The sequence below is a fragment of the Cercospora beticola genome, chromosome 2 (genome assembly GCF_033473495.1).
Source record: "Cercospora beticola chromosome 2, complete sequence".
NCBI lineage: Eukaryota > Fungi > Ascomycota > Dothideomycetes > Mycosphaerellales > Mycosphaerellaceae > Cercospora > Cercospora beticola.
Window position 1 is genome coordinate 3,955,769 of NC_088936.1, and position 25,680 is coordinate 3,981,448.

Genomic DNA, 25,680 nt, shown 5'->3' on the forward strand with positions numbered 1-25,680 from the left:
TCCCGCCGGTTGCTTTGGGAAAGTCAAGTATGCTATTATATGTTGCAGCTATGGATCATGAAAGGAGACATAATCATCTCCTTGTGCCCTACCCGAACACTTTCACGTCTCAAGTGGGAAACTGGTCCAGTTCTCAGACCAATACTTTTTATACTTCTTTGGCATTGGCCATAACTCGTAGAAGGCGGCGCCAACCTCTCCACGGATGGCGTCAATTGACATCTCTTCATCTCCGGCGCTTTCCACGTACAATGTGCCATTCCAAGCATCTTTCAGGCATACCCAGTGCCCTGCTATGGTGTGACAAACGTCACCCAAGCCATGGATGATCTCCGTTTCTATGAACACCTCATCTTCATCTCTTGAACAACCCAAATCCACTTTGGCCAGCTGCGCGCTTTCAGGGCGGATCTCCAGACGCCGTAATGGAGCAGTGGGTGTGATGTCGGCATTGGTGATGACCTTGAAAATAGAAGTAGCCAGTGCGGGATCAATGCCGTGGTCAATGAGGACTTTCTTGATAGTCGTGTTGCGATCCGTGATGTCATGGCTGTCCTCACCGTCACATCTTAGCACTAAGTACAATTCTTCTAAGCATGTGAGACGGCGGAATCTTTGGTACATTGCCACTTCCTTGGCATCCCCTTGACTGCGGCGCATGGGCATAGTGAGCTTTTCTAGGACCGGGCAGTGATCAGCGATCAGGTCGGCCAGCATTTCGCAGCTGACTCTTGACTCCACGCTGGGAACGATGATGAGGCTCTGTAGAGTAGGACCGTGCCGCTTGAGGACCGCCAGCAAAAGCTTTTGGTCGATATGCGCCACGAGCTTAAGCTCTTTCAGTGGGCGAATACTCTCGAACAGTTCCAGAGCAGCTTTACATTCTGGATCTCGCGTCTCCAGATGAAGCACCAGGTGCCGTAGTGAGTTCAGATTACAACATTCGAGCATCCAAGTCACAGTCTCTGATTTAACAGGACCATGTAATTTGAGTTCCTGCAATTTTGAAAAGTCCGTAACCCCGTGCCAGACTTGCAGCGCTTCAAGAGTCGTAGATCCTTTGCCAGCAAGTTCGAGAACGCTCAGGCTGCCTTTCGACCAACTGGGCAATGTTCCGAGCTCTGTTCCTTGCCACTGCCGCCGAGCCTTTGTTCGGAGTTGCTTCAAGTCGCTCGAGTCGCTGGGCTTGTCCCGCTTCACGCTGACCTCACGCAAGCCAGGTGCCAAACCTTTGGCCATGTCAAGGAGGCCTTCTAAGCGGAAGTCAAAATGACCATAGTTTCCCAGCTCATCGTACTCATTGAGTTTGACACCATACAGCTGCGGAGAGGTAGCCATTTGCAATTCAGTCCTCTCTATGGTATGTTCCTGCTCGTGCGGGTAATACAGCAGGCTTGACAGACAAAATGTCTTCATGTGCAAACGACATCGCCGACCTTCAAGCGCCTGGAAGAGTTCAATGCAGATCGGAACACCGCCAGCATATACGAAGTCCTTCAACCCAGGCAGCTGAGCGATGAATTCGATTAAGTCTTGCCAATCCGCTCTTTCGTCTGATAGTCCACGCAAATGGCTATAAACGTCTGCGCGATGCCGCCACTGCTTGTTGAGATGATCACCGTAGTCGTCGAAAGCTTCCACCGGCCGCTCATAGCCGGTCTGTAAACGCAATGTTCTAACGTGAGCAAGACATTGCAGTTGCTGAAGTCGTTTTTTCCATTCCGCCAACTGATGATGCACACCAATGGCAATGCTGGCCTTGATGCTGATCGTGGCAAATATGCTGGCTCTCGCCGGGTCCAAGCAGTTTCGAGACACCACTGCAAACTGCCGGCAGTCGCCCAGTTGGTGGCATATGTTTCGTAGTATCAAATCCGGCAATTCATCTAATCGAATTGGAGACCGTGATTTTTGATAGTCCATGAGGTCGCAGAGAGGAGAGAAGGTGGCACAGAAGGACGTTGGCAATTGCTGCTTGGTCATTCATGAAATTTTGTAGCCGGTGATGCCTGGCTTGCCGCCTAGCGGCACGCAAGGATCACATATCGCTTCAGGGGGATGTGACACAAGCACATAGCAGAATTTCAGACGGTGCGCCGACATGATGACGTTCCAGATCTATTACTTGCATATGGCCAGGAGAGTGGAGGAGGGAGGAAGCTCACACAGAGATGCCAAGTCATCGATGACGGCAGCTCCCGCTTTGTGGCCTCAGGCTCGACAACTTGGATCGTACGGAAGAAGGCGCGAAGTGTTCTCTTCCATCAAAGATTCTGCTGCATCCAGTGATTGCACTTCACGAGCACCAAACATGAATGGCGTCTCTTCTTCTGCATGCAGATGCAGCAGTGGAGGCTCATCATGCAAGCTCTGGGACAGAGCTCCACTTCTCGGTTCACAATGCCACGATATCCGACCGGATGCAACAGCAGCTTGTACTAATGCCTGAGCTCTGAATGGTGCAATGTGCGCGTCACATTATTTGACAACATACTGCAGTAACTTGCCGCGATGGACGGCATCACAAACGAGCTGAAAGACTTCGACCTGAACACACCCATCGACACCAGCAGCGGTCTCCGAAGTGGCTTGACCAGGTACAACATAGTGTCTCACGCACTCAACAGTTCCACTGACTTACAACTTGCTCCATACAATCAGCTACGGCGACACTCACTTCTCTCTCTTCCTCCGCAAAGTCTTTATCAAAGCCGCAGGCTATGGCGAAGATGCACTTTCAAGACCCATCATCGGTATCATCAATACCGGATCTGGCTTCAATCCATGTCATGCAAATGTGCCTCAGCTTATCGAAGCTGTAAAGAGAGGCATCCAGCTTCATGGAGGTCTGGCTATTGACTTTCCGACCATCTCGCTACATGAGTCGTTCGCAGCGCCCACTTCTATGTTCCTGAGGAATTTGATGTCTATGGATACGGAGGAGATGATTAAAGCTCAGCCACTGGACGCTTGTGAGAACCAATGAGTGAATTATGAGCTCTACTATAGCTGACGCTCTATCAGGTGTCATGATCGGTGGTTGTGACAAGACGATACCTGCGCAGTTGATGGGAAGCATTTCCGCGAATGAGCCTGTCATATCTTTGGCCACTGGACCCATGATGCCAGGCTCTTTTCGAGGACAGAGAGTAGGTGCATGTACCGACTGCCGATCGTCATGGGCTGCATACAGGCGCGGAGACATGGACATTGAGGATATTAGTGGGATCAATGACGAGCTGGCGCCTACCGTGAGCAATGCCCTGAGCGTCACTCAAGTTTTGACTAACTCTGTTGTAGGTGGGGACCTGCGGTGTGATGGGCACTGCGAGGTAAGCGCTTCCAAATGGATCGACGGTAGAGCATACTGACATGATCTAGCACAATAGCCTGCGTGACGGCGGCTCTCGGTCTCATGCCATTAGCCGGAGCGACTGCGCCAGCTGTCTCTGCAGCTCGAATGCGTGTAGCAGAGGAGACAGGCGCAATCGCCGTATCTGTGGCGGCGAATCTCGACTTGCGAAGACCACAAACAGTTCTGACAAAGGAGTCATTTCTCAACGCGATCACCGTGCTGCAAGCCATCGGAGGCTCCACCAATGCTGTAGTGCACCTCATGGCAATCATAAATCGACATCCAGATCTTGTGGGACAAATCACGTTGAAGACTTTCGACGACATCGGACGCAAAACGCCGCTACTCGTGGATCTCAAGCCAAGCGGAGACAACTACATGAACGACTTCCACAATGCCGGTGGGATGCTTGCACTATTGCATACCCTGCGACCACTGTTACACCTCGAGGCCAAAACAATCACGGGCAAGACTCTCGGAGAGATCCTTGACGCGACTCCGTTCAAGCCCTTCCCATACTCCACAGAACTGGTACGTCCACTCTCGAACCCTCTTTACCCCAGCTCAGCCCTCGCAGTCCTCTACGGCAACCTCGCACCAAACGGCGCAGTCCTCAAGGCTTCCGCCTCGAAGGTCCGCACACTCCTCGAGAGCTCTGGTCCAGCAGTCGTCTTTGAAAACACTGCCGACCTGTCTCGCCGGATCGACAGTGAAGATCTGCAAGTAACAGAAGACTCTGTGCTCGTGCTCAAAGGCATTGGACCAATTGGGAATCCTGGTATGCCAGAAGCCGGCGTCATTCCTATTCCGCGCAAGCTCAAAGGCGTCACTGACATGCTCCGATTATCCGATGGGAGGATGTCTGGTACAGCGGGTGGCACTATCATCTTGCACATCTCACCGGAGTCAGCAATTGTTGACTCGCCATTTGGGGTTGTAAGAGACGGGGACGTGATTCGGGTGAGTTTGGAACAGAGGTTATTGCAAGTTGAGATCAGTGAGGAGGAGATGCAGAGGAGAATCGAAGAGAGGAAAGCCGCTATAAACGTAGAGACTGGGCCAGAGGGCAAGGGAAAAAGAATAGTGAAGAGGCAGAGAGGGTATAGAGGTCTGTATGAGAAGTGTGTGAATCAGGCTGAAGAGGGAGCTGATTTTGACTTTTTGACTGCCAATGGCGTAGCGTAGTAGATTGTTCAGCATCGCCTTGATCACAGTGCCTGATTACATATCACGCCTCATCTACTACCATGACAGGTGAAGTCAACTCCTGTAAAGGTGATATTTGTAATGTATGCCACATACAATGGTCGTCGAAAGTCGTGCCAAGATGAATAGTTTAGTGATCAGTACGTCCGTAGGGGTTGCTACATCGTCCGTCTCCGCAAATCAGCCCGTCTGATGTGTTTGCTATTTTACTGTATAGAATGCAGGTCCATTGACGATTTTGCACAACTGCCTCGAGCAACAGCATTGACACTTCACGATTCTACATTCTGCGATGGCGCCTACAACATTCACTCTCGCCTCACTGAGCAACTCTTATCCTGGCGCAAGCTTCTTGTCTTCCCTTTCTGGGCTTCCCTCTAATGAGTGACCATTCTGGGTTGGCAAAACCCACCACTGGATGGATCCTCCTGAGCTCTCGCGCAATGCTCTGTATCAGGACCATTCAGAGATCGTGCGATGGGATTACCTTGTCGTATCGGAGAGCCGACTCCCCACCAGTGTAGAGAATGCCACGGAGAGAGTCTGGTCGATCACCACCGATGTCACGGACGACCAAATCTCAGCGCTTACAACAGCGAAAGCTGGAAATGCCGACAAAGTGGTACCTCCGCTTCCCGCAGGCTGGAGTCCTTCCGACCATTCAGGTCTCGATGCAGCGATCGGGCCAAAAGATCTCGAACTCTCCCTCTCGCTAGAATCATATTCGCTCGGGAGTAACGCGGACACCACGAGACCGGTGATTCTCAAAGATTTCATCCGCGATTTCGGCAAGGCTCACCCCGATGAACCTGTCGCAATGCTGAATCTTCTTGCCTATCTGCCCGGACAACGTGAGAAGTATCGCCCTTACGCTGAGACCTTCCAGAAGTCGACAGGTTCAAAACGTGGAGGTCAGCCATTACTTCAATCGCTCACGGGAGCAGGAGGGACGGATTGGAGCACTCGAAGGGAAGACGAAGCGGCGGGGTCCTGGCGTGATGTTTTGCTTGTGGGATATCCGAGCATTTGGCATTTTGGAAAGATGTTGGATGATGAAGGATACCAGGAGGCGGATCGGAAGTATAAGGTCGGAGTCGTCCAAGATAATCCGATTCTGTTTACTACTAAGGTAGGGATCTAGTGAGATTTGATTTGGATTCTTGAAGAAGTGTGTGAGTCAGGCTGAAGAGTGAGCTGATTTCGACTTCGTGCTTGCGCATGGTGTAGATTAGTGTGTTGCTGAGTATCACGTTGAACGCATTACTCGATTGTATGTCTGGTCATCTGCAGTGAAAGGTGAAGTCAGCTTCTCGTATGCCACTTACACCGGTCCTCGCAAGCCGCGGTCAGGCAGCCAATGGAGCGCGCAGCTAGCACGCGTTGCGCGGACAGTATGGCGAGATGCAGCCTAATTTCACACAGCCTCGTGCTCTTTCCATTCTTTCGAATTTGCATCCGCTGCTTGTGCTTCCTTCATACTCACCTCAGTCCGCACTCGTCCGAGACTCTGTTTGAAAATGGCAGGGAACTGGGCGCTGCAAGCTGCAGACACGCGGCAGGAAGCTGAAGTCCACAACCTAGGGAGCGGATGATCTCTGGGCACTCAACTCTGCAACGTCCTCTGGCCCATATGAAAACGACGCGTCTCTCTCGCTGCTGCTGGTGACAGGATCTCTCCGAGCACGTCGTGTTCACGGTGGCAAACAGGACATCGGACAAGGTGCGGCCGACCTTGTTGAATACGCAGGCGCCTAGGCATACGCACATGCAGTTCCGCTCAATACGCCATACGCCATACGCAAGCCTCTGTCCACCCACTCGCAAAGGCATAGCGATGGACCGATGGGACCGCGTTGGCACTTTCTCGACCACATGGAAGAATCGGCACTCGTCATTGGTTCGGAGGCGCACCGGCTTGCGACGACTGCTGGGGAGTGTGCCTTGGCGGTTGGCAGCACCCTGATCTCTTCTCGCAAGACAACAACAAATCTCGCGGGCAGCAGGCGAGGAGGACGCGACAACGCGTGCTGAAGATGGAGACACGGAGAAGCTCAAACAAGAAGGTGAACTGTCTGCTCGGCCAGTCGCGCGCGGTGCCGAGTGTTCGCTTAAGCATGGGCTCCGCGTAAACGCGGATATACGAAAACGAAGGAACGCGACGGGAACGACATCTCCGATAGCAGCAGCAACTCGGGTCGGGAAGCTGGCTGAATCGAAGGGAAGTCGTGGCCCACTTCCGGCCGCGCCTCTGCCTTATCTCTGCTGCTGGCTGGGCGTGGAGAGTGAAAGCGAAAGTGGAGTGGTGTGGATGCTGAATCTCGCATGCTGGCCGAGCCCTGCATTCAGCGCCACTTGCATCGCATCACCACGCGGAACTAGTCAAACACCCAACTTCGCCTTTCAATATCTGGGCGCCCTGCCTGCGGGTCCGGTTTTTGGCTCTCCTGGAAAGTGGATTTCTCTTGCGACAAACCGGCGGCAGCAGGCCTGGGAACAAACCGCACTGCGCCTCCCTGCGTAATGACCGTGGGTGGTCGACGTCCCTCACATCGGTAGTCGCAAGGACTCCCCACCACAGCAAGAGCGCTGAGAGGCGGCATGTCTTCGCCCAGCGGAGCCACTGCCTTGGCAGAGTGGACAAGACTCTCTCCCACTGGCCAAGGTAGGTGCCCATGTGCGCGTGGCCACGGCCGAGAGCTCTGGACAGGACGTGGCTCCGCTTGCGGTTTGTATGTTGTTTTTGTGTCTCTATCTACTCTCATCATATACTTCCCTTTCTGCTTCCTCTCTTCTGTTATGAGGAGCCGCAAGACTCTCTGCATTCTTCTCTAACAATAGCATGGTGTCGGCCCGCCGGTCGAACTTTGTTCGGAATGCCGTGAAGTGGACACTCGTGGCACTTTTGGTGCCGCTGGGATTCTACTTCATACATCAATATGTCTTCCCCATCATCGCATTTCTGGTCCCGAGCCTGGACCCATTCTTCTTCGACCTTGGTGTCTTTGGGGCCTTTCCTCTACACCGATATGCTTCGTTCCACCTGGGAGGACCGCAGGCGAGACACGTCCAATGGCACGATAGCTGCGATTCAGGAGTAGTCCTGCTTACACCAAATGGGCCCTCGGTCGATAAATCTGGACCTATGATGTTAGACGCGCAAGGAGGGTTGATCTGGAGATCTGACGATTATGGAGCCGCTGCAAACTTGAAAGTTCAACGCTACAAAGGCCAAGACTACTTGACCTTGTGGTCAGGCGAGAAGGCTGCAACCTCTGGCAAAGGCGTCTACTTCATGCTGGATGAAACGTACAAGGTCGTGAAAATGGTCGAGGCTGCTGGTGATGGACTGTGGGGCGACTTGCACGAATTCAAGATCACCGATGCTGGCACTGCTCTTGTGACGGTGTACAACACGACCAATGCAGACCTTACAGGAATGGGTATGTGGCGAGGTGCTAATGGCTGGATCGTGGACAACCTATTTCAGGAAATCGACATCGAGACGAACGAGCTACTATTTCAGTGGAGCGCGGCCGAGCACTTCGATCCCGTCGACACCTACATGACGAATCCATTTGGCGGATACTGGGAAAGTATTCCATTCGACTTTTACCATCTCAATAGCGTCGACAAGGATTCCAAAGGCAATTACATCATATCCTCACGGCACTTCCATCACGTCCTGTGTGTCAGCCCGGCTGGAGAGATCCTGTGGATTCTCGGCGGACGCGACAATCAATTCGAGGACCTTTCAGATGGACAAGCGACAAATTTCAAGTGGCAGCATGACGCCCGATGGATTTCCGAGGACGAGGGCATCATGACGCTGTTCGACAACAGCAAAGCCGGTCCTCTTCACAGTGATGCTTCTCAAAGTCGAGCTCTCGTCATTCAGCTAGATCTTCAAAAGAAGACCGCAAAACTGGTGCACTCTATGAAATCGGCGCAAGGCATCCTTGCATCGTCTCAAGGCTCGGTGCAGCTTCTCCCGGAGACGAACAACTATCTCGTAGGTTGGGGTTCGGCAGCAGCGTATTCTGAGTATTCCAACACTGGTGAACTGCTCTGCGAAACGCATCTTGGAGCCTCCTGGTACTACTCCTTCGAGCGTATGAAATCCTATCGCACTACCAAAGCTTTCGATTGGCACGGCATACCTCACGAGCCGCCACAGGTCAACATCCAAGGAGACATCATCTCTGTCAGCTGGAATGGAGCAACGGAGGTCGCCTACTGGTCGCTGGAAGGCATTCGTGACGACAGCGCTTCCTCTACGGAGGACCTTCGCAGCAAGGACGAAGAATCGGCCGAATCACAGAACGTATTTGAAGCGCTCGATGTGCTCCCCAAAATTGGATTCGAAAGCACGTTTGACCTTTCTCACATCTCTACTGAGAAGGCTTTCACCAGACTCCGAGTGGCAGCTTTAGACAAGGACCACAATCTGCTACGATACTCGGAGCCCATCGAGGCTGGATCAGCAACAGCAGAGTCGTCATATCTCATGACCGTTGTCAAATTGTCTCTTGTGCTTGGATTTCTCGTAGGCGCGCGATTCGCCTTCAAGCAGTATCGGTCTCGAAGCCATCTCCGCAAATCTTGGAATGCAGCCAGCACTGTCCCCGCTTGGATGCAGTGGCAGAGCCCTTCTGGACGACGACACATCGATCGTACAGCAATCTACGAATGGATTCAGATGAAGCTGCCAGTGGTTCGAACAAGACCTGGCTGAAAAGCCTTTTCATCTTGTCGAAGGATACAACCCTTGCGCCCGCAGCTCTCATGCACGAAAGGTGATGCAGGCCGCTGCTGCATGCAGGCGAAGCTCGCTCAATATAAGCTTGCATAGCGTACCTTTATGAGCTCGAAAGTACTTTCACGCCAAGCCGATCGTGTTCGCCAAGGTGCACGCGTGAGTGCATCACGATCAACAAAGTTGGCGCAGTACAGCAGTACACGACCGCCGCCGACAGGTGGTTTTGTGCAAATGACCGGAAGTCACAGTCTTCCGCACATCTGCTTCCGTGGACCAAAGACGCCTCATTCCATCGCGGCGGAGATTCCTCCGACTTCTGGTGCATTGACGGAACTGTCCTGTGTGCTGAAAGAGCTGGAGGCTAGGAGTGGAAGAAACACAAAAGATGGTATGCAGAAACCAGACTGAGATAAATACCATATTGCGCATACGAAACGGCTATCAAAGAAACAGCCACTGTCCTATCGCAAGCGACTTTTCCTTCGCTCCTTTTGCCTCCTTCCAGTTCGACATGCTTGCCTCATTTAGCGCTTTCTCACGCTCCTCCAATGTGAGGTTCGTGTCGTAGCGATCTGAGACGAGATCCATCTCTTCTAATTTCACCCACTTCGTCTTTTTCACTAACTTCCAGACCACGAACATTCCGGCGAGGATTGGTAGCTGAATGTAGAATGACACGAAATCGACGGGCTTGAACTTTGGAGAGAAGCAAGTCCAGCCTTGTACCAGAACCAAGAATGAGTTCAGTACGACGCTCAAGATTGGTCCGTATGGATATGTCCAGTTCTTGAATGGGAGCAGGTGCTCGAGTCCCTGCTTTCGCAGTCCGGCTCGGAAGCGAAGAGAGGCGAATCCGATGGCGATCCAGGATAGTTGGTTGCTCACTCCCACGATATTTTGGAGCCAGGTCCAGAGCTGTCCGGCGCCAATATATGAGGCTCCGAAGCAGAGTCCTGAGATGGCCGAGGTCAGAAGGACAGCGACCCAAGGAACCTGGTGTCTGTTCAGTTGGCCCATGAATTGAGGTGCGTGTCGATTGACTGCAAGCGAGTACATCAGACGGGCACCAGCGAAGAGTGCGTGATTTCCGGCTGAGATGACAGAGGTCATGACAACGGCGTTGATGAAGGAGCCTGCGACTTTGCTGCCTGCCATCTGGAAGACGACGGTGAACGGACTGGTGTGGGCGTCCCTGGTAGCGAGGTCCGGGTATGTGTATGGGACGTTAAGGCCAATGATCAGGACGGAGAGGATGTAAAAGATGAGGATGCCTGTTGATCGTTAGCACGTCTTTGCTGATCTGTTGAGCTGATATACTCACGCCAGAAGACATTGCGAATAACCCTCGGCAGCGTCTTCGCCGGATTCTTCGTCTCTCCAGCAGTAATCGCAATACTCTCCGTCCCACCATACGCAAACGCCGCCGTCACGAACACCGAAGCAAATCCTCCAATCCCATTCACAAACGGCGCATCTCCTTGCAAGAAATACCTCCCACCAATATACTCTTTATCAGTATTCGCCCCACAATTCACCGCAATCCCCAAAATAATAAACACCACAATCGTCGCCACCTTCAACAAACTCAACCAATACTCCATCTCACCATAAGCCCTCACCGACACAATATTCAACCCAATCAACACAAATAAGAAAATAAGACTCAACGCCCACCCGGGCATCTCCGTCGTCCAATACTTCAACAACAACTGCAAAGCCACAAGATCCGACGCCGTCGAAACCGCATCATTAAACCAATAATTCCACGTCAAACTAAATCCAAACGCCTCATCCACATATCTCCCCGCAAACGTACAAAAACTCCCTGCGATGGGAGTGTAGGCTGCCATTTCGCCCAGTGAGAGCATTGTGACGAAGACGATGAAGCCTACGATTGCGTAGGAGATTAGCATGCTGCCCGGGCCGCCGCGTGTGAGACTGTTGCCGGTTCCGAGGAAGAGGCCTGTGCCGATTGTGCCTGCTATGGCGATCATTTGGACTTGGCGGGCGGAGAGTTTGCGGGCGAGTTGGGGGGTGAGGGGGGAGGTTGGTGGGAGGGTGGAGTCATCTTGGTGGGAGGTGTAGGTTTTGTGGGATTTTGAAGAGGTGGGTTGTTGTTCGTCGTCGGAGATGGTGATGTTGTTTGTCGCGAAGTTCTTCTCTAGATTTGAGGATGCCATTTTGCGGTGGTGTCTTGGGTTGGTGGCATGTGGCACACCAGAGCCGGTGGAAGTCTTTCTCTTGCTGTGACTGGGTCCTGGTGCTGTTGTCGATGTTGATAGTTCTGGGTAGAAATGTGGTAAGTGGATCAAAAGTATGAACTGGGGCGGCGTGGAGTGAAGTCTGGAACAGAGCTGAAGAATAGAGTTAATCTAAAAACTGCGTGCATGGGCAACGTAGCAGCAGAAGCACAAAGGGTTACATAAAAGTCGGCCTATGGGAATGGCGTGCTCGCATCCTCTGGGGTGTGAAGAGCAGATCTCTGCAAACCTTTTGCCAGCGCCGAAGAGTTGCCACCGCTGTTGGTATGGGAGAAAATCTTCCATTTGTCCTCTTCTCCAACAACAGGTGTGAAGTTATTAGGATGTGTTGATACTGTCGAAGGTCTTGGAACAGATGTCCAAGGATTGCTGTGCAAAAGCTTGCCGAGGCTCAGGAATGCTTGGCATTGGGGGACAAAATTTGCCAAGCAGGAGCAGGAGCAGTCCGTAAGGTCGCACAAAGAACAACACCAACATCACCTCCGATGGCGTGCCCATTTCAAGATTAAATGGACGGAAGAAATTCATCACAAACCTTGGCGTCCGTGAATCATATCGTCGCTAATGATGGCGCCAGGCCAAGCACAATGCCGCCACACCTTTTGTACTACTACCATAGAAGAATCTCAGATCGCCCACGGATTCAATGTATGCCATGGTCTCATTGTACATTCATGGGGCAGCGAGTCGCCTAGTGAATCACTGAGTCGAGATTCCAGAATACATTCTCCCAGCCCTTTCTCACCAGCTTACACTTCAGTCGAAAGCTTCTTCTCAAGCACCCATCTCGTAGCCTCTTCATACTCTGCCTTCTTTTCCGCACTTTCCTCTTCGTCTCCCAGTAACTTCCGCCGCAATTCGCGGAAGAGCTCGAGAACATCATCGTAGCACTCCTCCACAACCCAACCATCCCTCTTGAAGTTGCCTCCCTTCTCAGGTTTCTCCCAAAAGTCTTGCCAGCCATTGAATTCCTCCGCGAAGTCTCTGTCCATGGTCTTGGAGTATTCCTCGTCGCTCATCTCCACAGGGCACTCCGCATCTGGCGCAACCCAGTCCCAGTGTCGGATGTACCGCATCAACCAATTTCGAAGTGTGTGCGCATTGAAGTCGGCGCCAGCATCTACAAGATGCGGCAGAATGTTGAAATTCGCTTTCGAAAGTATATGGTCCCAAATGTCCACCAGTACCTCCGTCTTCTCGCAAGCGTCTATAGCAAAGTGCTTGAACACCGCAGTGCTGTCGTAGGCGGACCGAGTCTTCGTCTGTTCTTCGTCACTGAGCTCCGCATAATTTTCGGGTAATTTGTGCAGTTCCTCGCCAGTGAGTTTGAGAAAACTAGGCAGAGCCGTAGTATAGAACAGAGGACCAGCCCAGCTATTCTGCCAGTCTGCTACGGAAAAGAGTTGGTCGTCTTTGACATACAAGTCCCCTGTGTCGAGTTTGCAGTGGTTTAGGACGGATTGTGACCATTCCGGCGGCCCGGGTGGCAGAAAAGGAATCATCTTGCGAAAGCGTTCGTACGTATCAATCTGAGAAGAGGCCTCGTCCAAGGTGGATATGCGTCTGGTTCCTTTGAAAGCTGGCATGGCTGGGTGCCGCTTCTCCGTTGGCGGTTTCCACCGATTGAGCCAGGCAATCTCTCTGTCCACGATGGCTTCCAGGTATTCCTGCGGTGTCTGCCCTGTGTCGAGGGTTAGCCTACCTTCCTCTTGAACGCATCTCGAACACTCACAAGGCCCACGAGATGCAGGCAGGGTATCTCTTTCTCCTCGCCAAAAGGAGGGATTAGTAACTGGCCCGATCATGAATCGGTCCTTGACCATGCTCTTAACGGAATCTGGATGAGGACCATCGATAACCGCGGGAACGCTGCCAGGAGGAGCGTGGACCTTAAAGTACAATGCTCCGTAACTGAAAGTGTGTCAGCTCCCGAGTTTGGACAACATTGGACCAACGTACTGCTTGAATGTGGTGGACAACAATCTGGCTTGGATATCGACAAAGTCCTTAGCGATCCTAATCTTGGCTGGCAGCTTCAATTCATAATCCCAAGCATATGCGAGCTGCTTCGCTCCAGCAGCCTCGAGATCTTCCATGATGATGAACTCAGAGCCAACAGGATTTCTCGCGTTTCCACTCCAAGCTAGGACTTCGGGCACTGGGATATTCAGGATGTCTCGCGCCTGAATCTCATCAGCGGAAGCGAAGATTGACTGTAAGGAATGCCACTCACAAATGCCATAGTCGCGATCTCCGACAAAGTCGTGAGCCTCGCAGGACCGGCGAAAGTGTACGGAATGCATGCAACCACGCTTCGGCCATTATCCATATTCAATTGAAGCACACGATTCTGAGCGCCATCGAATATTTTCTCGATCGAGACACAGGAGCGCGCATTAACAGTGCCAATAGCAACTTTCTTCAGCTCGTCAACCTGGAATTTCCGGTAGCGGCGAGCGAGTTGCTGCTCCTCATTCCAGATCCATCGTGCTCGATCATAGCGAAATAGCGTTTCGTGTTCAGGTGGTGGTTGAGATGTCGAAGAAACGCGCCTCGTTGAAACTAGAGACCGCGAAGTCTTTGAGAAGCTCGCATCTCTCGCGAGGAAGGGAAAGACTGGCCGCATGGCTCGAGGGGCGAGAGGTCCATGCCACGATGTATCTGCTTCGCTAGTCAACTTTGTCCGCGGTGATGAATCCACGCCACCGCCATGTGTCACATGTGAATAGACGTGGATTGTGTCCCGTTTCGTGGAAGTGAAAGTTGAGTCCAGGAGGCAGCCAGTCTGTGCCTCTTGAATGAGCACGTCTGCAGAATCCAAGCTTCAAAGCAGGCCATGTCGTTATGCCAGCTCTGACATGCCGAGAAGACAAGACTCATTCGGACTCCACTTGGACAATATTGATTTCTCGGAACGGCCTTACGTACTATATGTCTTCACTATTATAAAGCCCTCGTGGTGAGCCTCGACCTATGAGTGAAAGATCGCAGTGGCTGGAAAGTGCTGCACCGCACGGTTGATGCTGCCGCGCTGCATCGACCGCTGGCTCTTGAAGCTCGAGGCTTTCCCTGTCCAGGCATCTCTCTTCGTCAAAAGCTGGAAATGTCGTAAAGATGAAGTGTGTTTGTTCATCACCAAGAGTGCCCGGCGCTACGAAGGCGAAAGCCAGAGGAGATGGTGCCAAGAAGCTGCCATTCGCTCCCGCTCCTTCTCTTCCACGTCCACTGCCCACGACCATCTCCTCGACACCTGCAACTGACTAGGAGTGACGCGTACAGCCATCAAGTACTGTTTTGCTATTTTCCTCAGACATTCGAATGCTGCAGTTACAATGTAGCACTCATTGACTCGACGCGTCAATCCTGCTCGCGTCGACACCTACCCCTCTTCGTAGCCACGGCAACATTGCCCGAGGTGTGAGACTGCATGCAAGTGAATAATTGACACTTCTACTAGAGCATTCGAGACAGATCCCGAATAGATCAATTCGGAATCACGATATCACACAATCTCCAACATGTCGAACGCACCGCCTCTTCCCACCTCCAATGCCGGTCCACGTCCCTCGGCATCCGGCCGCGTCCCTCCCATCGCCAGGCCATTCGTGAGCGAGCGAGCCGCCAAGTTCCTCGACACCATTGAGAAGTGGGTCAATGAAGAATGTATACCAGCCGATCAGGTCTACGCCGCTCAGGTCGGTACCGGTGATGACCGCTGGGATGGACACCCTTCGATCCTCGACGATTTGAAGCAACAAGCTCGTAAGCTGGGCCTGTGGAACATGTTCCTGCCCAAGAACCATTATGCAAATCTCAGCGAATATGACACTTATGGAGGAGCTGGAGGGTTTACAAATGTCGAATATGGATTGATGGCCGAGCTGCTCGGACGAAGCAAGATCGCTTCCGAAGCATGTAATTGCGCTGCACCTGATACTGGCAATATGGAAGTGATTGCTAGATATGGTTCGGCAGAGCAGAAGAAGAAGTGGTTGACACCTTTGTTGGCTGGTGAAATCAGGTCAGGTTTCTTGATGACAGAACCAGACAAGGCCAGCAGTGATGGCAGCAACATCAGCTTGAGCATCCGCAAGGAGGGTAACGAGCTTGTCTTGAATGGAAGCAAGTGGTGGAGCTCAGGTGCCGGCGATGATCGTTGCAAGATCTTTATCGTCATGGGTCTTAGCGATCCCAACAACCAGGACAGATATGGTCGCCAGAGCATGGTGCTGGTGCCGAGCGACACAAAGGGATTGGTCATCCACCGCATGCTGAGTGTGTACGGATATGATGAGTATGTTTCCCTCATCGCTGCTCTGTGCCTGTAACTTCCACTAACATCTGAACAGTGCGCCACATGGACACGGCCACATCTCCTTCAACAATGTTCGCGTGCCATTATCGAACCTCGTTCTCGGCTTCGGCAAAGGCAATGAAATCATGCAAGGTCGACTTGGACCAGGCCGCATCCACCACGCTATGCGATCAATCGGCTCTGCAGAAGTTGCACTCGAATGGATGATCGCCCGTCTCAACGACGACCGCAAAATTCCTTTCGGCAAGCCCCTCCGCGAGCACGGTGTTCTCCTCGAATGGGTTGCCAAATCCCGCATCGAAATTGACGCAGCTCGCCTCGTCGTCCTCAACGCCGCGATCAAGATTGATCAAGGTGACGCCAAAGCCGCACTGGTCGAGATCGCGCAAGCGAAGATTCTTGTCCCGACTATGGCCTGCACAGTTATCGACCGCGCAGTCCAAGCACACGGCGCGATGGGTGTGTGTCAAGACACTCCTCTCGCCAACATGTGGGCACACATCCGAACGATCAGAATCGCAGACGGACCAGACGAGGTGCACTTGAACCAAATGGGCAGGAGAGAAAACAGAGCGAGAGCCAAGGAATGCATCGAGTTGATTCAGAAGCAGGAGAAGCGTGCTGCAGAGCTGTTCAGGAAACACGGTGTAGAAGACAAGCAGCTTGGTGGGCGGAAAGTGAGAGGCGTGCAAGGCATGACGAGGTCAAAGTTGTAGATGTTGGACTGTAGCAGTTTGCGAACTCCCAGATACCTCGAAACTATCATATCACAGTCGAAACTACAACATATCAGTCCATGGTCGTCAGCCTTGCATTCTACATGTCCATGTCCTGCACTAAAACTAAATGTAGTCACACCCCAAGATTAGCCTTTTGCCAAGAACTTCTACTTTTGAACTTTCCATCTGACGAGAGGAGAGTCTATGATCTTTCCCCACACACAACAAAAGTATATATCCCTTGCCCGCCCACACTGCCCTCATGCGAAAAGTCCACGGCGCCAGACTCGCCCACTGATTTCTGCGCCGAATATGGGAATTCAGCGTTTCGGTCTCCGCATGAGAGACTACGCGACGAAAACCACGCTGGGAACCATAACGAAATCATCATCGTCGGCTGGCCAGCAACAGCAAACTCCGCCGCAGAAGAACATTGCCATAATTGACGGACCGGGTCTGACACATTATATTTACTACAATCTTTGCGATTCGTCCTCGTCTTCATCGTCGACAACAACCACAAGTTCGGCAATAACATATGACTCTTGCGCAAAAGCAACGATCGCGTGGCTGGATAAATTGATAGAGTATGGATTCAAAATGTAAGTGAGTTTTTGAAAAACTTTGATATATCGTGTCTACGCCCGATACCTAACCAAAGAGGATCACGGGTACAGAGACTCTATCTTCTTCGACGGAGCGCTTCCAGCAGCCAAAAAAGATGTCCGAATCGATCGTCTACAGAACTACATTGCGCGACTTCAAGCTTTCAAGCAGTCCTCAGGCACAAGTCTATCGTCTCTGAGTGGCTCTGCCAAGAAGAGCTTACCGCCACCTCCTTTCTTGGTGTTTGCTGTAGTCGAAGAGCTCGTCCGCAGTACACAGTACGCGAACCTAACGTACGTGGTTCCTGGCGAAGCAGACCCCTATTGCGTTGCTGCTGCACAAGCTATTCCCGAGGACGATGATTCGAAGATCACGATATTCTCTGATGATGCAGATTTGATCGTGTACGAGGCGTGCAAACGCACGAGAGTGGTGCCGTTTCGTGATCTCTCGGAGGCTGAAGTCGGCGGGATGATGGTTTTGCAAGGTGATGAGTATCGGCCTACGGAGATCATCGAGCGAAGAAAATCGTTGTCCGGATCGAGCCTAATCAAGCCTGCGTTTTTCATGTCGATAGACTATTATTGCAGCCTGGAAAAGGCTTCGCGGCTCTCCACGGGCGCCGACCTGGACGATCGCGACGAGTTCAAAGCATTCGCTCGGCAATTTGAGACCGTTGAAGAGGTACAGATGCTAGCTCGTGTGCGTCAAGATCCCGACTTGAAGAAGGCGTTGACGGCTCGCGATTCCCGAATATCAGAGTTGTTCCACCAGGCGAAATCGCATGCTCGAGGTGAGACTACTGGACCAATAAGGGCCTATTTGCCCTTCGTGATGGACGATCCGACTCGAGCGACAGCATTGGGCGTCGGACTCGACATCCGTCTGCTTGGCTATTCGATACTACTGCAGAGTCAGCAGGACACCAATGTGCAGGAGTACAGAAGAAGTGGGGCGAGAATATCGGCGACACTACTGGATTTGCTGACTGGCGACGAGCTTGCCTCTGCTACATCGCGGCTTGCAACAAGTGTCAGTAGCACGCTCGAGGAGACTGCGCTTGAGCTTCGCCTGCGTCGGGATGATGCATGGCGATATCTGATTCTTCAGCATGTGGTGGCTCATTTCCGCAGCGAGGGAGTTTCAATGCCGACAGCAGACGAGGCTGTACATATCGTGCTCAATAGAGAGCCACGCAAGTGGCAGGTGCTGCATCTAGCAGCACAGTACCAAGCAGCGTACTATTCGTTTCGAATGCTTCAGCAACTGCTTGCTGATGTGGCAACGAGTGATGGGGCGCAAGCGACACTGCGACGACATCTGCAAAGCCTGCCGCGCATTGCGGTGTTCTTCAACGATGGAGAAGGCTCAGATCGCAGACACGAGCAGCAGATGTGGCGAGAAGCATTGAGGGTATTGTTCTTGTCGTTTGTCGAGGAGGAACACGAGGATCAAGGTGACCGCAAGCAGGCCAAATCGCGGAAACGGGCGAAGAAGGCGCACCAGAAGCAGGCAGACGGTGCTGGTTTGGCGAAGAATCCGTTCGCCATGCTTGTCGATTGAGAGCCTTTGCGCAGGGTTCGAGTTGCAAACAAAGAAGTGAGGATTCCCCGACGCATTTGGCAGAGCAAATCGGTAGTAGTGAGACTCGACGGGAGTTGCGCAGTCGGTCGGTCAGGAAGCAGCGCTAGTGGCTTGAACGGCTGCACTTCCAGCGGAGGCTGCGTCTGGCTGCGCGCTGGCCAGAGTCAGGCGGGCAGGCGGGAGAGAGTAAGGCCGAGAGATGCGCGCAGGACATGATAGATGTTGCAATGGCCTGTCGCGCTGGAGCTGCGAATTGGCGCGCGTTGTTGTGGAGATGAAGGCAGAAGCAGAGGGTGCGCGTGCGGGAAGGGAACTGGAGTGGACGGAGCTGTGTTGTCAGCTGCAGGAGGGCTGTGGGTGACGGGCTACATGCGGGCGCGGCCTGCTGTCGTGCCCGGAGTGATGCAAGTCGCGCGTGTACGCGACAATGCCAACTGCGCGCAACACTGAGAACGTTGTAGTGAGGGAGTCAACAATAGATGTAGAGATGAATGCAGATGGTATTCCATCAACAGCGCCTGAGTGCATCACCACTGCGAACGCGTGGAATGCAGCAATGATGTTGTTGTGGTGTCAGGCGCTAGTCACTCCGCTGCGCGACTTCGCTCCGGCGTATTTCTGAGCACAGAGGGGGCAGGAACGAGCTGGTCGCGGCCGGCGCTCATAGTTTTTGCTGTGCCCACGCCTGTCTCTTCTGCGAAAGCTCTCACTGTCCTCCTCTCAGCGCACTTCACAGCACTTCGCGTCGCCATACAGAGATTCGCTGTGAGTATCACCACCATTCTGGCGCCGACCCCTCCACCATTGCAACAACACCGCCGCGCCTTTTGACGCGTCTCCATTGCGACTGCCGTCAATGAGACGTTGTTTGGCAGCGCAATCATGCCTTCTCCATTCGATATCCACCGCGCAGTCGCGTTGCATTCATTGTCGACAACCAGCATTTATCTCTTCATCAGCTAACGCGCCTCGACCACAGTCGCAACACCACCACCTCAATCATCTCCACATCGATTAAGCGTCGAAGTAAGTTCATCCCAGCACCTTCGCGTCACTTTCAGGCGCAAGTCGCGACTTTGTTGTGTTGTGTTGTTGCGCCCGGCAGCTTTCAGCTTGCAGAGGCCCTCACCACAACACCGCAGCAAAGCTCGACCAAAACACGCGCAAATATCAACTTCTGCCGCGCATCACTTTCGACACTTGTTTCCTGGTCGCGTGAACTTGCTCACTTCACGGTCGCCAAAATCGCAACGCCTGCTGACACCTCTGAAGCACCAACACACCAACTTCATCATGCCTAAGGAGAAGACCACCACCCGCGGCTCCAAGAAGGCCGCTGGCAAGGCCGACGGCGGCAAGAAGAAGAAGGGTACGTCTCACCTCACTTTTTGCGATTGCGCAGCGCGAGAGCCCAATACTGACGCGTCGCCACCAGACCCAAACATGCCAAAGCGTGGTCTGTCCGCGTACATGTTCTTCGCCAACGACACCCGTGACAAGGTTCGCGACGAGAACCCAGGCATCAAGTTCGGTGAGTGGTCCCTCCCCAGAGGGCTTCACAACGCGCGTTTGACTGACTTCCACCACAGGCGAGGTTGGCAAGATCCTCGGTGAGAGGTGGAAGGCCTTGAACGAGAAGCAGAAGGCCCCATACGAGGCCAAGGCTGCCGCCGACAAGAAGCGCTACGAGGAGGAGAAGGCTGCCTATACTGCCGTAAGCTTTCTGCTCTCAATTGACGAAACAGTGCTGACCAGTCCTAGGGTGGCGATGCTTCCGAGGAGGAAGAGGAGTAGACAACTCTGCTTTCTTTGACTGCAAGCATAATGAGGGTTCCGCGCTGCATCTATGCACTTCGACTGGACTCGAGTGCTTCTCAGTCAAGACATGCGGCGTTTCACTTGCTCGATGGGATGGGGGGATCAATGATACCAAGAGTTCGGCGATACCGAACTCAAAAGCCAGCTTCTCAGCAGATGGCTTGTGTGTACTATAAGCGTGCTCTCAGGAAAGGGTGCGAGCAATTTCATTTGTGATGCCAGACTTTTGAGGCTTTCCAATCTCTCTCTGCGTGTGTGATCAATGCCGGAGGTGGCTGTTGAGTCCGCAGTACTTCGCGGAACACTGAACGGACGGTCGGACAGCAATGGACCTGCGTGGCCCAATCACGCAGCATCTCGCTGTCTGCCACTCTTTCGATGCCATATGAGCCAGATGGCAAAACGATCTATCCAACCATTGGACATCGGACTGAGAATGCAGTACTTAGTATGATCTGAAAAAATCCAATCTTGAATTGCTTCGTTCGCGATGGGAACACTTTGGACTTGCAACGCCGTCTCATCTATATGTCCTTGCAGATGGGTTCTGTGACCGTCATCATCAGTGTGAATGCTGCCGCCAACCAGATCGTCTCGGCGCCGATGCAAACTGCATGGCTCGGCAGCTTTCGCCCGACCTGGCAAACTCTCAATGCGCCGAGCCACGGGCGCGCGCGAAGACACTTCTTTTGTACGCGCTCATGGCGTTGCATGGCAAATGGTGGAGAGATCCACAGAACACCAGATCCTCTTCTTCACACGCGCAGCCAGCGCTCCACAAGGGTTTCCCTCCCAAAATCAGGTTGCTGGTGGAGCGCTTCGAATTTCAGCGTGATCGGCGAATAGAAGGTGTCAGCCAGGACTTCTAGTTCGCGCTGTGGAACTTTTGGCGCGAAATATTGCATTTCTAAGCGCATGTTTGCAAGAATAGAAACAGAATGCGGTAGACAAAGCGAGAAGGGCAAAAGCCGACTGTCCGCGGCGTTGATCGGACAGCAGTGTGCCGACGCGTGTCGTCTTTTCACTGTTGCCGTCACAGCGCAGAAATCGATCGTGTGCCGTTCTAGAACGCCAAACGCTGCTGTCACAGGGACTTCCAAAGCTGGTTTGCTGGAGCTTTGAGTGTGCGTGGGTGGAGCATGGATTCCCCAATGCTTTTGTGCATCGGTTGGGAGTGACAAGCGGCACCTCGTATTTCTGGCATGCAGTCTTCTGACGACACCACCACACTTTTCCTGTTTCAGGGTCCTACTACCTAACTACTCTTCTTTCCGTCCGATTTCTTCTCTTGCGCAAGCACCCAAGACCTTTCCAAGAACCGGATAGCTTCACTCGTTGGAAGCTCGTGATCACCCCCGGCCGAGGCAATCGAGCAGGCATTTCCTTGTTTCCTCTTCCAAACTCTCGTTCCTGGAGTTCATCTTTCGCTGCAGAGCTCCTCCGCCGTACTATTCTCTCAGCATTTTGCCCTTCTCAGCATCTTTTGGACCGCCTTACCCACAGTCGTTACGTCGTATACGTTGAGAGGAGGACAAGATACAGGATAAGGCGGCACAAATCACACCTTTGTGGTTCTTTGTTCCGAGGATAGGACGTTGCGGTACACTCGACATATCTCGCGCTGGGCCGCCGCAGCAGCAGAAAGTTCCACACTTTCTGACACCATGGCGAGCCCAAACATGGACACGCGCGATGCTGGACAGGACTTCTTGGATCTCCTGTCAGATCCATTTGCAGCAGCGGTAAGTCAACTTCTTCACGTGAAAGTAGCACGGAAGTGATGCACATGGAATGCCGATCTGATCGTCCTCTCTCTCTAGCTCGCAGGAGAATCCGCCTTGGCCTCGCTCATTACATCGATCGTTCTGACTGCAGTCTTGGGACTGCTATTCTGCTTCCTCCGCCCGTACAACAGCGTCGTCTACGCCACACGAGCGAAATATGCCGATTCGAAACATATGCCTCCGCCCATTGGCAAGGGACTGTTTGGCTGGGTGAAGCCACTCATGCAGACGAAAGAGCCAGAATTGATTAGGACTGTGGGTATCGATGCGGCTGTATTCATGCGAGTAAATCGCATGCTGAGGGCCATCTTCACAATACTGGCCGCGATCGGCTGTGGCATTCTCATCCCGGTCAATGTGGCGGCGTCGAATAAGCTCTTGAAGGAGAACGGCTGGAGTACGGGTGTTTTCTATCTCTTGACACCACAGTACATGACTGGAAACCAAAGTCTCTGGGCATATGTTGCTGTCGCGTGGATATTCGATCTGGTCATATGCTATTTTCTATGGAGAAATTACAGAGCCATTACTAGGATGAGAAGGCAATATTTCGAGAGCGAGGATTACCAACGAAGTTTGCATGCCCGTACGTTGATGTTGACGGACATCCCGAAAGACATGAGGTCGGACGAGGGCATTGCAAGGATTACGGATCAGGTCAAGGCAACACCGGACATGCCCAAGACTTCGATCGCGAGGAATGTCAAGGATTTGCCGGATTTGGTGGAGCAGCATGAGAAATGTGTTCGTGAACTGGAGGAGCATTTGGCCAAGTACTTGAAGAATCCGGATCGACTGCCTGCAACACGACCGACGTGCAAACCGCACAAGGAGGACAGGTCTTTTGGCAGCTACGCGAAGGGCCAGAAAGTGGACGCCATTGAATACTTGACGGAAAGAATCAGAAGCCTGGAAACTGAGATCAAGGAAGTGCGCTCCGGTGTGGACAGACGAAACGCCATGTCTTATGGATTTGCATCCTACGAACAGATCTCCTCTGCACATAGCGTGGCCTATGCCGCGGGTGACAAGAAGCATCAAGGTGCGTTCATTCACCTTGCACCCAAACCGAATGCGATCATCTGGAAGAACATGAACATGTTGCAAGCCCAGCGAAAGCGGCGCGACTTTGTCAATGGCATGTGGATCGTGCTCTTGACACTCATTTGGGTCGTGCCTAATCTCATGATTGCCATTTTCTTGTCCAACTTGAACAACCTGGGCAGACTTTGGCCTGCGTTTCAGAGGAGCTTGCAAGCACATCGAACCTGGTGGGCCATCGTGCAAGGTGTGGCAGCTCCAGCTATCACTACTGCATTTTACTTCTACCTGCCCTCGATATTCCGGAAGTTTTGCATCAAAGCTGGAGACATCACCAAGACAAGCAGAGAACGACACGTGTTTCGCAATCTCTACAGCTTCTTCATGTTCAACAACTTGATCGTCTTTTCGCTTTTCGCTTCGGTCTGGCAATTGGTGGTCGCCATTATCAAGGGCGAGTCCTACGCGGAAGTGGACCCATTCAAGAAGATCGTGATCGGGCTTTGCCAGGTCTCCACGTACTGGATCTCCTGGATGCTGCAGCGAAATCTTGGTGCGGCGGTCGATCTCAGTCAGTTGTGGACTCTGATCTGGGGCTCTTACTCCAGACGGTTCCTGTCGCCCACCCCACGAGCTTTGATTGAGCTCTCTGCTCCGCAAGCTTTCGACTACGCCGCATACTACAACTATTTCCTCTTCTATGCCACCGTGGGCCTCACCTTCGCTGTTCTGCAGCCACTGATTCTCCCCGTGGCTGCACTATACTTCTGGATCGACTCATACATGAAGAAATACCTACTCATGTATGTCTTCATCACCAAGTACGAGTCTGGCGGCATGTTTTGGCGCTCGTTGTTCAATCGCCTTCTATTCATGACTCTCTTTGGAAACATTATTGTGGCATTGACCCTTGTGGGCGTTAGCTTCATCAAGACGAATTGGCCAATGCTGGCGGCTTTGGCTCCACTGCCGCTGCTCCTCATGGGCTTCAAAATATACTGTAAAAGGACTTTCGACGACGACATCCACTACTACGCGACTGGACGTGGCCTGCAAGCGAATGAAGGCGTTCTCAGTGATGGCAAGAAGCGTAAAGGCGACAGAGTGGGCGTTCGCTTCGGACACCCTGTGCTGTACAAGCCACTGATGACACCGATGGTGTCGTCCAAGAGTCAAAACATGTTGAAGCAGATCTACAAGGGTCGCACGTCTGTCGATGAGCCCGTCCAAATGGGCGGATACAGCGATATCAACATGGACAGCATGAGCGTAATGAAACCAGGCAAGAGGAAACAGGACAGGAACAGCCTGGGCTGGGAAGTTGTCGACGAAAATAATATGGATTTCGAACATTACAAGAACCGACCTGAGTTTCGAGACGAAGCCGGTGGAGATGGAGAACTTTACGGCCGTGCTGGGGATATGATCCGACCAGGCACCCCGAGCTCCATCGCGACAGGTTTGACCCGAGTTGGCGATTGGGATTCTGACTATGGCCATTCCCGGGAAGCTTCTGGCAACTCCGACTATTACCACGATCGCAGCGGTAGCCACTCTCGTGATACATCACGAACAAGAGTGCCTGGCGCAGAAGCCGGTTACGCCATGCCTGCTGGCTACCATCAGACTCCTTCAAACCTACGAGGCGAGTCGCCAATGGGCCGTCCCTCTTTTGGCCACCCAGCAATGTCTCGTAACCAAAGCCGGGAAGGTCTGGTGCAGCATTCTGCTCAAATGGGCGCCAGCACACCTGCTGGCGACCTAGGCTACGGAGGACAAGTGCGCTACGGCCAAGTACCTGGAGACACACCGGGTTATGACACTAATGAAGAAGATACGAGTTATGATTACTTCCGCAGAGGAAGGAATAGGGATGCTTTGTAGGTGTTTGGGATTGAATTTGAGTGCGTTCCTAAGATCAAGGAGATGCGTCCGAGCGATGCTCTTGTGCAGATGTCTGAATAGAGGGCGATGCCCATAAGGACGGTAAAACGATTACGAGAAAAAAGTTGTGCTTTTTGAGAGTGCAGAGAGTCGTGGTAATTCGAACGCATGGAAGCAACGGCAGTCAATACGATAATGGCATTGTGGGTGGCATGCATTAGCGATGGTGGGAAGGGAGCAGCAAGCATCAAGGAGGGCGACATTGTATATATGTACATATTCCTAGAGTGTTTTGTTATGAAGATTATGATATGAAGACCTCTGCGGTTGTACGCCGAAGAGCAGTCAGAG

The 25,680-nt window shown here is 52.6% G+C and overlaps 10 protein-coding genes across 10 annotated transcripts; 7 read left to right on the plus strand and 3 right to left on the minus strand.

The window, feature by feature from the left end:
- Positions 1 to 102: 102 nt before the first annotated feature.
- On the minus strand, positions 103 to 1,923 carry RHO25_003478 (uncharacterized protein; the record flags this gene model as incomplete). Its single annotated transcript, XM_023598983.2, has 1 exon — positions 103 to 1,923. The coding sequence occupies one exon, from the start codon at positions 1,921 to 1,923 to the stop codon at positions 103 to 105; it is 1,821 nt and encodes a 606-aa protein (XP_023455955.2).
- A 588-nt stretch (positions 1,924 to 2,511) lies between these two features.
- Positions 2,512 to 4,540, plus strand: RHO25_003479 (uncharacterized protein; the record flags this gene model as incomplete). Its single annotated transcript, XM_023598984.2, has 5 exons — positions 2,512 to 2,597; positions 2,662 to 2,972; positions 3,025 to 3,251; positions 3,301 to 3,332; positions 3,382 to 4,540. The coding sequence occupies 5 exons, from the start codon at positions 2,512 to 2,514 to the stop codon at positions 4,538 to 4,540; spliced, it is 1,815 nt and encodes a 604-aa protein (XP_023455954.1).
- Positions 4,541 to 4,979: 439 nt separating this feature from the next.
- RHO25_003480 (uncharacterized protein) lies at positions 4,980 to 5,702 on the plus strand (the record flags this gene model as incomplete). The annotated part of the gene is made up of 1 exon (XM_065602403.1): positions 4,980 to 5,702. The coding sequence occupies one exon, from the start codon at positions 4,980 to 4,982 to the stop codon at positions 5,700 to 5,702; it is 723 nt and encodes a 240-aa protein (XP_065458475.1).
- Positions 5,703 to 7,400: 1,698 nt separating this feature from the next.
- RHO25_003481 (uncharacterized protein) lies at positions 7,401 to 9,293 on the plus strand (the record flags this gene model as incomplete). Its single annotated transcript, XM_023598985.2, has 1 exon — positions 7,401 to 9,293. One exon carries the CDS (start codon positions 7,401 to 7,403, stop codon positions 9,291 to 9,293), a length of 1,893 nt encoding a protein of 630 aa, XP_023456404.1.
- Positions 9,294 to 9,758: 465 nt separating this feature from the next.
- Positions 9,759 to 11,497, minus strand: RHO25_003482 (uncharacterized protein; the record flags this gene model as incomplete). The annotated part of the gene is made up of 2 exons (XM_023598986.2): positions 9,759 to 10,588; positions 10,639 to 11,497. 2 exons carry the CDS (start codon positions 11,495 to 11,497, stop codon positions 9,759 to 9,761), a joined length of 1,689 nt encoding a protein of 562 aa, XP_023456405.1.
- Positions 11,498 to 12,327: 830 nt separating this feature from the next.
- Positions 12,328 to 14,204, minus strand: RHO25_003483 (uncharacterized protein; the record flags this gene model as incomplete). Its single annotated transcript, XM_023598987.1, has 4 exons — positions 12,328 to 13,259; positions 13,311 to 13,489; positions 13,538 to 13,761; positions 13,812 to 14,204. 4 exons carry the CDS (start codon positions 14,202 to 14,204, stop codon positions 12,328 to 12,330), a joined length of 1,728 nt encoding a protein of 575 aa, XP_023456402.1.
- Positions 14,205 to 15,096: 892 nt separating this feature from the next.
- RHO25_003484 (uncharacterized protein) lies at positions 15,097 to 16,609 on the plus strand (the record flags this gene model as incomplete). Its single annotated transcript, XM_023598988.2, has 2 exons — positions 15,097 to 15,872; positions 15,928 to 16,609. The coding sequence occupies 2 exons, from the start codon at positions 15,097 to 15,099 to the stop codon at positions 16,607 to 16,609; spliced, it is 1,458 nt and encodes a 485-aa protein (XP_023456403.1).
- Positions 16,610 to 16,924: 315 nt separating this feature from the next.
- Positions 16,925 to 18,781, plus strand: RHO25_003485 (uncharacterized protein; the record flags this gene model as incomplete). Its single annotated transcript, XM_023598989.2, has 2 exons — positions 16,925 to 17,214; positions 17,290 to 18,781. 2 exons carry the CDS (start codon positions 16,925 to 16,927, stop codon positions 18,779 to 18,781), a joined length of 1,782 nt encoding a protein of 593 aa, XP_023456408.1.
- Positions 18,782 to 19,229: 448 nt separating this feature from the next.
- Positions 19,230 to 20,596, plus strand: RHO25_003486 (uncharacterized protein; the record flags this gene model as incomplete). Its single annotated transcript, XM_023598990.2, has 7 exons — positions 19,230 to 19,324; positions 19,431 to 19,567; positions 19,782 to 19,828; positions 20,075 to 20,171; positions 20,238 to 20,333; positions 20,392 to 20,516; positions 20,564 to 20,596. The coding sequence occupies 7 exons, from the start codon at positions 19,230 to 19,232 to the stop codon at positions 20,594 to 20,596; spliced, it is 630 nt and encodes a 209-aa protein (XP_023455965.2).
- A 1,688-nt stretch (positions 20,597 to 22,284) lies between these two features.
- On the plus strand, positions 22,285 to 25,329 carry RHO25_003487 (uncharacterized protein; the record flags this gene model as incomplete). The annotated part of the gene is made up of 2 exons (XM_023598991.2): positions 22,285 to 22,362; positions 22,441 to 25,329. 2 exons carry the CDS (start codon positions 22,285 to 22,287, stop codon positions 25,327 to 25,329), a joined length of 2,967 nt encoding a protein of 988 aa, XP_023456406.1.
- Positions 25,330 to 25,680: the final 351 nt, after the last annotated feature.